Source organism: Sinohyriopsis cumingii, chromosome 19 (assembly GCF_028554795.1).
Source record: "Sinohyriopsis cumingii isolate HCF-2022 chromosome 19, ASM2855479v2, whole genome shotgun sequence".
In the NCBI taxonomy this organism is placed as follows: Eukaryota; Metazoa; Mollusca; class Bivalvia; order Unionida; family Unionidae; genus Sinohyriopsis; species Sinohyriopsis cumingii.
In genome coordinates, this window is record NC_142979.1 from 55,936,100 (window position 1) to 55,952,339 (window position 16,240).

Sequence of the window (16,240 nt, forward strand, 5' to 3'; positions counted from 1 at the left end):
ACAACTTGTAGTGGCCATAATGGATGTCAAATCAGTACCATTTTCATTTAGAATCAACTAGAATCAACCATTGTTGAAAACCATCCATTCAAAAGGCATAGCAATATCAAGATTTTCAAGATGGCCAATGTAGCAGCCATACTGGAGGTCTCAACAGTACCATTTTCATTATGGATAAACTAGATAGCATAAGATGTCTTCTGGTGAAGTTGATGTGACTTTTCCCAGGAGGAGAAGTTATAAGAAAGTTTTCAAGATCGTAGTCATGGTGGACATAAAGGATGGCAGATTGGCACCATTTTCTTTTAGGACCAACTAAATATTACAATAAGTTCTTTAGTGAAAACACCCCGATAATGTTACCATGTATTCAAGATGGCCAATGTGGCGGCCAAATATTAAGTAATGCCATAAGTAACAGTTTTATTATGCAGGCATTCGGCATGAAAAACATGCAGAATAAAGTGTCTTATGTACTCCTGTAAAGTTAGTCAGGTTCACTGACCAAGTCCAGTTGACCTCAAACTCACACAAGTCAATTTCCAGATCTGGGCATTATGATCATGTTATTTATGTCGCTTCTTTTCTGTAAGTGAATGTCATTTCAATAATTATACAGTCAAATTGTATTTGCCTCTTACAATTCTATTTTTTATATTTATTTACAATTTACTGAACATGCTTTACTGGTCTATGATCTGCTGAGCTAAAAATGAACTAGATAATGACATGTTGAGAACATTAATCATGCAAGCAACCGGCTGAAACAGCATTATTTTAACTAATAATTATGGGGTTATTTTTAAGCTCTTAATTAAAACCTCTGCATAGATATTGGTTTCAGTTATTCACAAAAAAAAATCAGTAAAATGAAAAAGACAGACAGAAATAACGAAAGAAAAATTCCAACCAGATTATTAAAGCATGAATCACTGCACTGAAAAATTAAAGAAATTTCTTTTATGTGCACTAAAAAAACAAAATGAAAGCTCAAAGTTATTTACCTGCGATAAAAGGAACAACCTTTATACTTATACACCACTGCAATGCAACTGTATTACAAATTATGATATACAGATAGCATGTGGCTTTGTGAAGTTATTTCATGGTATAATAAATATATCCAATTTTTTATTTAAAAAAAATTTATTTATACATGTCACTGCACTAAAACAGACTAAAATTCATAAGTGTAAAATATAATCCCTTTTTTCAATAAATATTTCTTCAAAAAAACTGTTGCTATCAATTTTATTTTTCCATTTTAAGTGTACATTTTAAGTTTAAGACTAGATCTAGTCTACAATTTTCTCTACTGCTGGAATACGCAGAAGTTGTGTATTAAAACACTTCATCAAATGTAAAGAATGATAGTGCTAACAAATACTGCATATTAAATGGACTCAATGCAGATTTCAGAATTTTTGAACATCATCATTTCAATATGTATGATTCATATCCAGATCTCATATTCTGGTCATGTTTGTCTGGGTTCAAGATCGTGATCTGGAAAATAGTCTACAAAACCAATTAAATTTAAAAATTATGAAGACAACAACAATATTACATAGGATCTGTATTTCTTATCATTACTTTTTTTCCAGACCACACTGGTAAAGGTCAACATAATCAGCTGCTTCATGTTGTTGTGGGTCACCTTCCTTAATGTGACTCTTCAATATTTATCTACACTCATCTTAATATTCCGTTGGATCATGATTTATGCTGAAGAAATCTCCAAAATTTAATTAGAAACAAAAAACGTCTTACTTATGAAATGGCAATCAAAATTTGAATTTTGAGTTTTGTTTCAAGAAAAAGATGTTATTTTAGAAATATTGTAAAATATACTTCCTAGGCTCATACAGCAATAATACTCTAAGTGGTGAGCTAACAACAGTGTTCCATTTTCTCTTTGCTAGGAAAGAGTGCAAATGAGAACACATATGACATATATATATATATCTGTTAGATGGTTACAAAAAGTGTTTTTTGTAAAAAAAACATCAAATACATTCTTGACTGTACTGGTAGTTTGATGACAGAAGAAGTGGAAATCTAGCAGCATTTGAGGTTTTGGATGAACAAAATGTTTAGAAACAAAATTAACTGTTTATACCAGTCCTTCATTATATTGATATGTTTGTGTGTGTTTATATGTATATATTTACTGCAGTGTACATAAAGTGAATATAGCACAGTTCATAACAAATACTCTTACGAAGACTTGACTTTATTGCTTAATTTGGGAGCCAAACTTGACCCTTACCCAACCTTGTTCTTTTTCCTAATAAAAGTTTTGATTTGTTTTTTTTTTTTTGCTTTTGCACTTCATTTATTTATGAGGAGTGATCCTTCCTTGGCAAATGTCCTTGATGTGACCATGATCAAAATGAAGTCAGATATTTTGGGAGTAGCATCAGTAGAGCTGCATGTACCTGATTATTGAGCGCCGTTACACCCAGTCTTACCCGGCTACGAGACACACTGGATGCTGTTGAACTCAGTGAGCTGACGGACTCCTGGCTGCCACTCTGTTCCCTTGACAAGCGAGAACTTGTCATTGATGTACGTGCTTGTGGACTGACCCCTGTACTTCCTGTTATTTTGGTCACTTTGTGTACTGGTGCAAACAGACCGTACCTGGGCTTGCATTCAAAATATCTACCAAAAGAGACAAGTAATGCTTTGAAGTACTAATGAAATATGCAGTAACATTACCACAAAGCATAAACATTACCACAATGCAATGACAATACCACAAAGCATCCATATTACCATAAAGCACTAACGTTAGCACAAAACACTGACACTATCACAAAGAATTTACATTACCACAAAGATAAAACACTCAAAATAATAATGTCACCAAATACTAATATAATCACACCATATCAATTTCCTATGCAATCTAATACTATCCATTAACAGACAACTGTTGTACTGTAAGGACTTTATAGGTAAATAAAAGAATAGCTGACCTCCTAATAAAACAAAGTTGTTGTCGTTTTTGGAGTTAATGATGTTTTGCAGTACAAGACAGGCTATATATGGAGGTTAATAGATAATGGTGGAGTAAGAACCCAGGAGAACCCCGGTAAGAACCAATGAGGAGAATCCTGGTAAGAACCATTGACCCGCAGGAAGCTACTGGCAATCTTTCTCACATACCCACAATAGCTGAGTCTGAGGCTTCAACTCATGTGGACAGAAGTTCCACAGAACATTGTTTAGTCTCATCTGAAAACCATGATATGGTTCATGTATGACTTTCAAATGCATGAACAACAGTGAAGGAGCTAGGCTTGCAAAAACCACAGGGACATCCAAATGAAAAGAAAACCATGTACAGCAATATCAAAACTGGTTCTTAATCGTACAATCAAGTGAAACACAGTATGAAACAACTAACATCAACATAATCCCACAAATGCTTACATTTTTAACATTGGTTATACAACAAAACCTGGTAAACAAGATCAGATCAGTATGCCAATAAGCAACATTTGATTGTGATTACATGCCAATATGATAAGCAGTAATCATTTTTAACTATCAGTCCAATAAGAAATTTTGAAATTGCAACTACCTCTTGTCTTCTAATTACATGATAAAAAGAAAGCAAAATCAACAATGCAGAACTATGCGACTTAGCTTTGCATCTGTCTCTAGAACCAATGACAAAAATAAGCACGTTCACATTTTTTCTTTAGTAAAAAGTAAAAACATTCTTTCATCTATGTGCTATTCTTGGTTCTTTTGAAAAAATGGCTAATCATGCTCCCAATGTCTTAAATCCCGTCTTATGGATGCCATTAATATATGTTGTATATCATTACAGATATTGTGTCTCATTAAGATATAAATTGTGTTTCATTAATTCATTAATTCATATTGTATATTTTAAAAAACTGCATATTGGAGTGAGGTGCTCATAATGAAGTGACCTGTTGATATCCAGCATTAAAAAAAATACAATCACATCATCAAATCTGGAAGGGGAACAATAATGGCAACTAAGTGATACCCTGGTGGACATAAACAGGACTATAAAACAATTGTCACTCAAAAGGACTGCAAAGAATATCCAGGAATTCAAGAAAAGATCAACTCTTCTTGCATGCTGAAACCATCTTTGAAATTTCTGAGTAGTAAGATTTTCAAATTATTCACTTTGGCTTTCATACTGGACATTAGATTAAGTCCATTACCATTTCAGACAAAGCAGACACCATTAGAAGGCTAATGATAAAAAACCCATTCTAATATGAACATCCATTCCAAAGACTTAGTGACAAAATTTTTAATGTCTGCTGTAGCAGACATACTGCATGTCTTCAGAGCATAATTTTCATTCATGACCAACTATATCATATGCATTTTGGTTGGTTGATTGCTATGGTTTAAGAACCATTTTTCAGTGGTATCATCATATAGGTAGCAGATAAAAAGACAGGAATTTACATCAGTACTACTAGTGGTTGTATAATATTTCTGCACTTTCTGGTTTATAAATATAAACTGTTACCTTTTCCCTGCCACAGCACCATCATTTTTACCCATGGAGTCATCAAGCTCAACACCAGCCCAGTCACCTTTTGCAAAATCAGTGACACCAATAAAACGCAGAGTTCCTGGTTTTGTGCCACTGACTAAAACACGGTCTCCAACCTTCAAGTTGTATCTAGGTCCAGCAGCTGGGGTGGACATGGACTGAAAGAGATTGCACAATTAGAAAAAACCAAGTTCAAGATAAAAATACAACCCAATTAAAGTAATCTAAAACCAAAGTAGCTGAAGACAACAGATTATCAAAGTAAACATCAGTTATGTTGAGCAACTTATTCACATAATTATAAATTCATGTTCACATATAATGGCATTCATATATCTTCTATCTAAATTATGGTCAAGCATGAACACAAATGCAACCCGATTAAACAACATTGTTGCCACAGAGATCTGGCTTCAGAATTCACATTCTCCAGACTTTTGCAGTAAATTTTCTTAACGTAAATAACCTTTCCACAAGAGTCATCTCTGGATCAACAGCCACAGGCTTTGAGCATTATTGGTACTTTTTTTTACACTTTTAATATTCTGTATGACACTCTCAAGGTATTTTTATAATTCTATGCATTTTACCTGTAATTATTAAAAAATTTCACCTGGTTGTCTTCATGAAAAACATGAGATCAATGATCCATTACAAAACTCATCTCTAATGAGCTTTTAAAGAAGATTTCAGGAGGCATTGCAAGGACTATTTATCATGCCAGAAACAAATTCTGACTAAAGCAATCTTGATCATGAAATGTTGGCTGCTTTTACAAGTTACAAAAGACAATTTTTAAATAAAAACAATAAAGAAAATTATTTTGTATGATATTAAATTAGATGTAGTATAACGAGTAGATAAAAAAGAGATTAAATGTTGCTTGCTTTTTTTATTAAAAAAAACTTGTTCTTAAAATCATCATTAGAAACTATTATCACTGTCCACCCTTTAAATCAGAATCTATTATCACTGTCCACCCCTTTAATTAGAATCTATTATCACCGTCTACCCCTTTAATTAGAATCTATTATCATTGTCTACCCCTTTAATGATATTGTTGACCCCAGAAACCAGATTTTACTCTGCGAAAGTTACAGGCTTTGAGTAAACTTGGAGTGACAGCCAGTATGACCGCTATAAAAACAACACGCATCAATAATTACCCTAATGCCAGTACATGAGGTTTAGATATGAATGGAAACTCCAATGCTCATTGAGAATAATCACAATATACAATGTGTAGTCATCAATATTGAAGAAAATGTTCCCTTAATAAACATACAATTTTGGGGGTTTGGTCTATATTTAATTATGTAACAGTTACATGTTACTGTTAAACTGTTATATCTTTTTCTGACACCAGTTCCCAGTCCAAGCTGAACACTCCCTCCTCCAAACAGTATTTGGAGGCCTAGAACAAAAACAAGAGTCCCCAGATGGAACTAACACTCTACTACATGAAAAGAATTTCCAGTAATTCAAGACAAGGCTATTTCTTCTTTTACCTACTGAGTTTTGAAACCATCTCAAATAATACTCAGTGATAAGATTTTCAAAAAAGCCACTGTGGCAGCCATACTGGATGTAAGATTGGTACCATTTTCATTTAAGACAAACCAGACACCATTAGAAGACTTCCGGTGAAAAACCCATGTTGGTGTGACCATCCATCAAGAAGAATTAATGACAAGATTTTCAATATATTCATTGTGACACATGTTTGAGGTCATATCAGCCCTATTTTCATTCAGGACCAACTAGATATCATAATTAGTCTTCTGATGAAACCCATCTTAGCAGTGATTTCAGCTTAAGAGGAGTAGCAATAATGAAATTTACAAACTGGTTGCCATGGTGGACATACTAGATGCAAGATGGCATGATTTTTACTTAATAAAAACTAGACATCATATGAAGTCTTCTGGTAATACCCCAATGCTACTAAGACTTTTCATCTTGGAAGAGTTGCAAAAAGATTTTCAAGATGCTGGCACCTGTATTAGACATCAATGTAGAACCATTATTTTAACGACCAACTGTATGTTGTAGGAAGGAGCTGCAATAACAAGATTTTCATAATGGCTGTTATTGATGAAGACCTACAGCCATGGTCAATGTGTTTGTCTCGCTTTAAATCACTTTCAAGTAATACTTCTAAAAGTTTGACTTACTAAATATTTTCAATGGATTGACCATTTATTGCCAGATTTACCAGTTGCGCAGGAGCGGAATGCTTCTTAGATGAGGCTATTACCTTATAATTTCTTTTTTGTTGATGGTGAGGACTTGAGAGGTAAGGTCAAATTTACGGACATTTTCATGATCGTGATTTCGCACTTGGCACAAATTATGCTGTATTTCTTTATTGATTTTTAACAACAATATAAAAAAACTTCTACAAGCACTACTGTACTTGTTTCAAGTGATTTTAGGTCATTCGTAGCATTCTAAGACTTTTATTTTGTATTTCCATTCATTGTCACATTTCCAGCAACACTGTAACTTCAGACAGTCTCATCTACCATTGATCAAAGATCTTTTAATAACACAACAAATTAATGCAACATAAGGTCATCTCAGCTACCAATGTTCAAACGTTTTTGCTAAAGACAATGTTCTTGCCTGGTATAACTCTTATGGCAATCTTGTTTGAAAATACACTACCAGTCACAGAGCGCCGGAACAAATTTTTCATCAGTCTTAATGGCCCAGTCAACACAGCATCTATTCTTTTACATCATGAGGCAGTTGAAATTCCAAACAACGCTGAGTACTAAGTAGCACCTAGGCAACCCAACAGTGTTACTGAATAGACAAGCTGCACAATTAAAGTTCCCAGAGTATCAAGTTTCTTATCTGATTAATAGATCTTATTTCTTGATGTTGCTGTTTTGTGTTTAATGCCATTTTTCAGTACACGATAGGCTAAAAATGGTGGCCAGAATAATTCGTGGAGGAAAAACCTTAGAACACCCCGGATAGAACCGTTGACACATGGGAAGCTACTGACAATCTTTCCTATATACCCACACTGGCCAAGCCTAAGACTTGAACCCACAAGGACAGAGGTGAGATGGCAGTGATTGTTAAAGGCAAGCACTTTGGACCACTCTGCCTTTTTTTCTTGACATTAATGTTAGTCAAATATTATTTCTTTAATTGTTTTATAAAAAATGATTTTTTTAAATTCAAACTGTTTTTCAGCTATTTTCCAGTACTTTGTGGATCCATCCTAAAATTTAAGCACTTGTTAAGGCAACCATCAAAGTGCAAGCAATTTTCAAGTTTGTGCACACACTATACATTCTAGAATTAGCTTCTTTAAAATTTTTAATTCTCCCAAGGTGAGAATTCTCTTAACAATCCAAACCTGTTTCTCATTTGATATGATAAGTTTCTTTCATTGCATTAATATGCAAATTGTCAGTTTGGCATACATATGATGGCCTCATTCGTATGTGTCAATGACTGAAATATATATTCCAAGTTTGATCAAAATCAGATAACAAATATGACATTCAAAGTGGTAAAAAGATCGCACAATCTGAGGCAAGATTACATCCTTGATATGGATGGATCGTGCTAGTTTTACAATCATCTGATATTTTGATAATAATAATAATAATAATAATAATAATAATAATAATAATAAAAATAATGAGGACTTTGTATAGCACCTAATCTTTAGAAGCTCTAAGCGGTTTACAACATTAAACAATACCTATAACATAAAAAACAATATATAATGATATTATTATAAAAAACATACACCACGAAATTAAAAAAAACAATTAAAAATATATAAACCCATATTCCAAGTTTAGTTGTAATCAGATCAGAAATATGGATTCCAGAGTGGTAACAAGCAACTGCTGACAACAACATACACCTGATGTAAAGCTACATTATATCATAAGACCAGGTGAGCTAAAAATCTAAGTAAACTTTGCATACATAATATCAAATAACCTTATGCCATCTGAAAACAAAACTATATCATTGTACATCCCAAAACAAATGAATGAATGAAAAACCCATGTCATGCAACCAAATCTAAACATACAAAATCAGTCTACCCATTACATCACAAGCAAATAATCAGACTTTACGTGTACATTGTTAAATAATACCTTGCCTGGTTTCATCTTAAATTTTACAGTCCACAAGAAAATAAACACGATAGAAATTACAACTTCATACAGGAGGCACAAAAAATCTACCCCCTTATACCACGATCTACAGTCTATGAAAGTCTGTTAATACAGGCTCAGCTGATATCAGTTTATCAATGGAAAAAAAACAAATAATGAAAATGAAGTATGATAGGATGAAACTAACTGTAATTTTTCAAATATTTTAAAGACAAAGTGTATCTTAGTAGATGGTGAGACAGTAGAAGGTAGGTTCTAAGTATTTCAAAGAGAAGCAATAAACTAATACCAGACTGTGTGGTCTGGTGCAAAAGCTTATATAACTCTTAACACAAATTTATTTATCTTCCAGAACTTTGAAATTCCAACAATATATAAAACACATAAAATAATGGCCTGCTTGATGCAAGGCTATTTTGGAAAAGTTATTATCAAATGAAACTTTTTGTTTCTTTTTTTTTTCTTTCTCAAAGTACCCAACATGCAATCTATCTTACCATCACTGGTGCTGGAGTTGGTGTACTGGATTGATTCAGGCTAGAGTTTGATCCTGACAGAGATCTGCTAATACTTGATCTAGTATGAGCTGCTGGAGTTGTCGGTCTCAGTCCTATTGGAGTTATGGGCCTTGGTATGCTAGGAGTAGTTGGCCTTGGAATACTTGGGGTGGTTGGCCTTTTTAGTGGTAGACTACCATTTCTTTCTAGCCCTGCATCTGATTGGGCATCATCTCCTTTAGATCCTGAACTGTGGATTATACCTGGAGTCCTTGATAATTTTGAAATTCTACAGAAAACTCCTCTTTTAGGTTCACACTGAAAATAATGAACTCCGCTAACAGATCCATCATTTTTGCCTACAGGTTCATCTAATACAACACCTGCCCACTCTCCAGGGGCAAACTGTGTCTCTCCTAAATAGGAAATGTACCCTGGCTTAGATCCACTGACAAACACTCTATCCCCAATAATAAAGTCATCAGATGGTGGAAGAGGGGGAGGGACAGGGGGATCAGGACCTGCAGTAAAAAAAAGTTTTGATGAAATCCAGTTGAAGATAAATTTGGATAAGCATGCATTTTAACTAAGGGATTCTTAGGATACATGTAAAACAGTTAATTTCTGACATGTGAATGCAATTGTTTGATACGGTGGGTGGGGAAAAATATAACAAGCCTCCAAATCAATTCCATACATACCATAAATGAAATACAGTGTGACCCCGCTATAACAGGGTAGTTGAGAGCCATAAAAGCTGACCGTGTTATAGACCAAACCATATTAAAAGCAAACAGGTCAGTTAGATGAAGAACATGATGCATGTACTCCCAAAAATTTGCGGGGGGGGGGCAATAAATGCGGGCGGTAAAATACGTGCTTCAGTGGCACAGTTACCATCTTAAATTGATGCATATTAAATGAGAAATACACCTGCAGTGAAAACAGAGAAGACATATATAATATTTTACTTTATTTGGAGAACCACAAATTGGTACATATATGTGAATATCGTTTATATATACATGTCTAATATATAGCATGAATAGAGTATCAAAACCATGTACTCACCCGTGAATCTCATCATATACACTGAACCCACAAGTGATTCCATTGAAAATATGCACACACAGATTTAAAATATTCAATAATTTTGTCACAGATCATTTTGGTCTGATTTCAGTGGAAAAACATAGCACAATCATGTAACAAATGATGAAGCACATTTACTTTTCAGGATGTCCCAAGTTGGTAAAAGTTAGTTTGCGTTTTAAGCCCCCGTTGGTACATTCATAAGAATACATTTGGTCCCTGCAAAAAGGAAACTTTCAAAGCACAGTTACTGTGTTCTAATCACATTGGAAAATGCAAAAATCCATCAGATTCCATTACTTTTATTTAAGTCTGGTACTGATGTCCTTTGAAGAAAAGTTCTTTGCTTTTATTGAAGATTGTAGTAGGCTTTCTTTGATGAAGGGTACATGCATTATTGAAGTCGCCGGTAAAGGACAGCTTTGGAGAACCAAACAAATGCCCATTTCATATTGTGGTGGTAACATTAAATAATTGTATTCCATGATTGAGACTGAATTTTGTTTCAGTTGCCGAGGATGTTTTCATAACAATCGGTGCTTCAAAGGTAATCTTTTTCATTTGAAAATTCTGCAAACTATTTTATCTGGGTACATTTTTTAAAAGAAATTGGCTGTCATTTGGTCTATTTAAGTTACTGTTCCTTCCTGCCTATTGAATAAACCAATGAATAAGATTGTTTTGTTTGTTTTTTGTTACATTTGTGGTTGCAGCGAGATGCTGTCTTCCACGCATGCATCAAAAATTTAACAATGGGGTGTTCCGTAGGACTTAATTCTGACTGAAAAGAAGAGGAATTTTACTTATCATCCACATACAAATGTCGGTCTCTGTAAATATATTAATTACTAGAGAGCTGCCAAAAAATTTGATGAAAGATAGATTGCGAGATAATGCCTCATCCAGTTGATCTCCGCTACCAGAAATGTCAACAACCAAAAAGTGGATATCTCACAACATACATTACTCATGCTTGATGTCAAGATAAGTGGATTATGATATAACAATGCACTGTTTAGATGGTTTAACAATATGAACAAAAAAATTTGTTGATGTTCCAATAGATAAATTTCAGTGCATTTTATATCCAGTTTGTGGCTTCCTTTCAAGGGGCCTCTGAATTTCTCCACTCCAAACCAATGGTTGTATATACAAGTTTAAACAGCCAACAATGTAGCCAATAAAAAAAATTGCCAGATGGCATATTTTGCCGCCAATAAGAAAAAAAAATCCAAGTGTGCGACATTGGCGAAGCCCTACACGATCCCAGAATAAACTTTTTACACATTATTTTTTTTGTACTTTTAAGATGAAAAAAACTACTTTTTCGTGTACAAGAAAAATACATATAAAATTTCAGGAGCCATGCCACAGTCATCTTGTATTATTCATACATGACCTATTCCCCAAAATGATAATAAACTTTTTACATTTTCTGCATACTTTTAAGATTATTTTTTTCATGTATGAGAAAAATACGTGTATATGACATTTTGGGAGTCATACCATGACTATGTTATATCTGAATTCGTGTTATAACAGAGCATGCTATAGGAGGGTCACACTGTACTGTGAACAGCTTCAATACCATAATAGTTAAGATACAGAGCAAGACAAATGGATTATTTTGTACCAAAAATAGTACCAAAAACCTGACCCCTCCATAGTTAAATATCAGCCAATCTGATGCACGATCACCTTGTACATATGGTATTGTTGTTGTTTTTGTGGGCTAAACACCATCTTTCTGCGCATGTTAAGCTATAAATGGTCACCAGTATATATGGTGGAGGAAGAACCTGGGAAAACCCCAGGGAAAGAACAACTGACTCACAGGAAGCTACTTGCAAGCTTTCTCACATATCCACATTGGCCAAGCCTGAGACTTGAACCCACACAGACAGAGGTGAGATGTTAGGAATCTATAAAAGCAAATGCCTTAGACCACTCAAACCCACCCACCCCCTTGTAAATAGGAATGTATCTTGCTAATTATCAAACTAGTCCAAGATCATGATGATATAAGCATTTATCCACAGTATAATAAAATTGAGATCAGACAGCTTCCAGACTGTTAAGTTCAATGAAATGCAAATCAACTTATCAATATGTTTAGATCTTGCTCATAAGCATATATTCAAAGTCGGATCAAACTCGATCAGAAATATGACCTCAAGAGTGTTAATATGGTCAGCCAGTCAGATGCAAGATCACTTCATTAATATCTGTGGAACTTGCTCATAAACAAACCTTTCTGAGATCTTGATGAGTGAACCTCTTTCCCAATTTTTACTGAAATCGGATCAGATGAAGTACAATGAATGCAGGGAGATACTGTAATCTAACATGGCCTAATGGCCAGGCAGGCTAAAATCTTGTTTCACAGCATAGGAGGTGATACACTCAACAAGAACATCTTCCACTGTCAACATGACTAGGAAACCAACAGTACAGAAAACTTTTTCTATATAATGAGCAAATCATGTTTCTGTAATATCTGTCATATTAATAAACGTTCAAATTTAGGCTTTTGCAAGGTTTTCAGCGTTGAAAGACAATCCAATAAGATAAGATGTTTCTTGAGAAGTGTAAATATACTCCAAACATCTGAGTATGGCTGTAATTTCTGCAGTAGAAATGAAGGCTTTATCTGGTAACTGGCTCAAGATGGTGCCACAGGTACCAGAATGACAGCTGTAAGATTCTATCCATCTTCTGAAATGTCTGCATACTGGTTATGAAAGGCCGTCATAAGAGGCTTGGATTTCCTTGTAACTGCATTCACACCGAAAAATGAGGACTGGTTGAATACATTTCCAATTTGCAAAGATCAAACATTATTACTGGTGGGTGGTTGATAACCATGTTGGTGATTTGTAACATAAAATGTTGCATCAATGGCAAGATTTTTTTTCTGTTGACTCCTGAAGATGTGCAGGATGTGTCTGTCAGATGTGCAGACTGATGTGAGCACATGATTAAGTCAAGTTTAGATCACAATAAGCAAAACCAGTGAAAGACCCTCTAGTCTGCTCCCAAATCTGTGTCTGCCATGACTTGTATCAAAACCAGAACATTTGCTCCCAAGATATCGAATATGTGGAAGGAAAACAAGCACTACAAATTTAGTCTCATCCACAAGTATGACAAGAGAGTCGGGCAAAGTGACGGGATTTACCATATAATATTCAAATGAATGCTTTATAACTTTGTATCATCCAATTTCATAAGTTTCATCACTCACTAGCTTGAAGATTTCTAACAGAAAAATTCATTAATCTGTCAGAAAACCACATTAAACTATTATTTCCTTTCCATACTCACTCTAAAACACATTAAAAAGATTGAAGCAATTAGGTAATGGAAATACATTTTCATCAGTACAGATGTACTAGCCACTTAATATACCAACGTTTTTCCCTGCAAAGAAAGTACATCCACCAGTGTCTCAATGATGTTGACATTTTAACGGCGCTTTTTGAAAAACATGATTTAAAACCTAACCAAATTTACATGGTTCATGATGGAAGTGGAAAATATACATTACAGAATATTATGCAGGGTCTTAAAACAATGTGAATGGCAGCATAATCAAATTATGTATGAAAAAGACAAATCTGTTTGCTTGAAACGTTAAAAAGAAAAAAATACTTTTTACAGAACTAATTATAAGGTCCAATGGACCGATAAAAATCCAAATATTTCATAAAGAATCCAGATCCCCCCCCCATGGATTCTATTTTTTGGTTTGTTAATTATCCCATGTATGTTTGACTATATTAACCTACATGATAAAGTAAATAGTTTGTACCAATGTCTTATTTTGTCTAAACTGTGGCTGTTGTTTCAAGTACAGTGTTAAATATATTTTAATAATGACAGGGAAAGCAAAAATACAGGACACAGGAGCAGCAAGCAACAAGAGTGCATATAATGAGAGGTTGGGGAAGGTGTGGGAAGTGTTACCTGGGAGAGTAGAAATGGTTTCAGCAGCATACTTCTCTGCCATTCCTGAACTCATGCCAGCGGCACGGGCACTTTTGGCTAGGGCACCTTAAAACACAACAGTCATAACAACAAATGCAGATCTATACAAATGCACACAAATGAATGGCTTCATTCACTACAAAGCATAGGTTAGCAAAGCAAAGAAAATGAAACAAATGGTCATTCCAAAGGAGCATTCACATTCCAGATGTTACTGATAAAATAGCACAAATCATAGAATAAAAATAATGAAATTCAAAACATTTTTATTGTTGTGTAAGAATGTGTTTTATGTGACACAAGAACACATTCAATTCAGTTCAACCTTATCTCCAGACCTGTAATAAATTATCAGTTTCGATAATTTACAAACTAAGTAATTCGAAGCTAAACAAGTGTAAAAGTACTAGATGCTTTCGTACTCTTCATTAAGTTGCTTCTTAAGATGAATGGATAACAAATGAAGAAAATATTTAAACTAATAAAATTATTCAAGCACATTAGATATAAAATTAAAGGAAATGAAAGTTACATCTACATGTAGATAGCTATACAGCTATAAAGGACACTCAAATTTTAAAAAAAATAAACAACATAAATTGTCCTTTGTGGACAGATACTAAACTGTATGTAAGTCTTGGGACAGACAACAGCAATTATTATTTCTTATGTCTGAATAATCAATATGCAAATACTAATATAACTTTTGTCAGTGTTCCAACATGTACACAAGCAAGATGTCCCAGTCAATCTGATACAAGATTACCTCATGCACCAATTTTTCTCATTATTCAAACAGTGCAAGATCTTCATCATATATTCTAAGTCTAACCAAAAATGGATCAAAATTCTGCCAGTCATAGTGGTAACAAGGCAAGCCTATCAGATGGAAAATTATTTCTTGCTCAATACTGAACCCATGCTAGATCATAATATACATCACTTATATTTCCAATTTTTTAAATCGGATCAGATCCAGGTTATAACTTCCAGCAAACTCAATAAACCCAGCCTTAAGAAGTCAAGGAGAAATCAGCACAATTATCACTGCAGAGTAAACATGTCAGTACTTAACTGCTATTGATCTAAATATCTGGACATCAAAAAATCAATACTTTTCTCTCTGGCAGCTTGTTCAATTACTAATGAAATTAATACATTTTTTGAGACTATTTTGTCTGGAAGATAAAAGTATCTATTGCCAGTGTTTCTCTATGTCCAGCAAGTCTAATGCAGGTCAGAAATCGTCAAAGCAAACTAAGCTACATTATATCCTTTGCTGTCAATAAAGAACACTTTTATGACAATGTAAATATTTCGGTGTTCTCTTCCTCAAACAAAGAATTATAACTGTTTTCTGTTGGTCTTTTATTTCTAAAACTGTCAGTCTGTTCATCATGTAAATGTACTGCCACTGGTAATAAGTAAGAGCCGTCCCTAAATTATATAATTACTGTACACTAATGTCTGTATGTTTAGGGAAACTTACAAACCATGGAAGATATGATGTTGCTTTATCTGTTGGAGTAAAGTATTAACAAAATCAACTGATGGTCCAACAAATCACTAGCTATCTATGAATGTGATAAATTATCATAAACACATGCAAACTGCTAACTGGAACCTATTCTAATACTGATTTATAAAGACTGCCTTTGACAAAAGAATGTATCAACAATATGATATACAACTATTCATGGCATCTCACCTCTGACAAATGGAAACACAATTCATATTTTCATTTATTAAGCTTGAAGCATCTTCAAATCACACAAAGCTATCCACTTTACAAAGAACAGGAATTGACTACATCAAGTTTTCACTTGTACCACAATGAGTAATCATGACTTGTGAATCATGTCAGCTGTTTTTATTGCTGACAACACTTGTATTTAATCCATGAGATAATATACATGGCCTGATTGAACTCTATTCCAACACCTTTTTGTGTCGGA

General features: G+C 34.0%; 1 protein-coding gene across 13 annotated transcripts in view; it reads right to left on the reverse strand.

Annotated features, from left to right (window-relative positions):
* Positions 1-16,240, reverse strand: part of LOC149775740 (uncharacterized) — a 194,377-nt gene that overhangs the window by 151,784 nt on the left and 26,353 nt on the right. For 8 of the 13 annotated variants that reach the window (XM_089944250.1, XM_089944255.1, XM_089944247.1 and 5 more), the window contains exons 3-6: positions 14,265-14,351; positions 9,207-9,727; positions 4,529-4,713; positions 2,439-2,664 (exon numbers count right to left, since the gene is read on the reverse strand). In XM_089944250.1, the coding sequence (XP_089800376.1) occupies positions 2,439-2,664; positions 4,529-4,713; positions 9,207-9,727; positions 14,265-14,351 (1,019 nt within the window). The remainder of the gene's footprint in view (positions 1-2,438; positions 2,665-4,528; positions 4,714-9,206; positions 9,728-14,264; positions 14,352-16,240) is intronic. The other 5 variants (XM_089944253.1, XM_089944257.1, XM_089944249.1 and 2 more) reach the window with 2 other exon arrangements.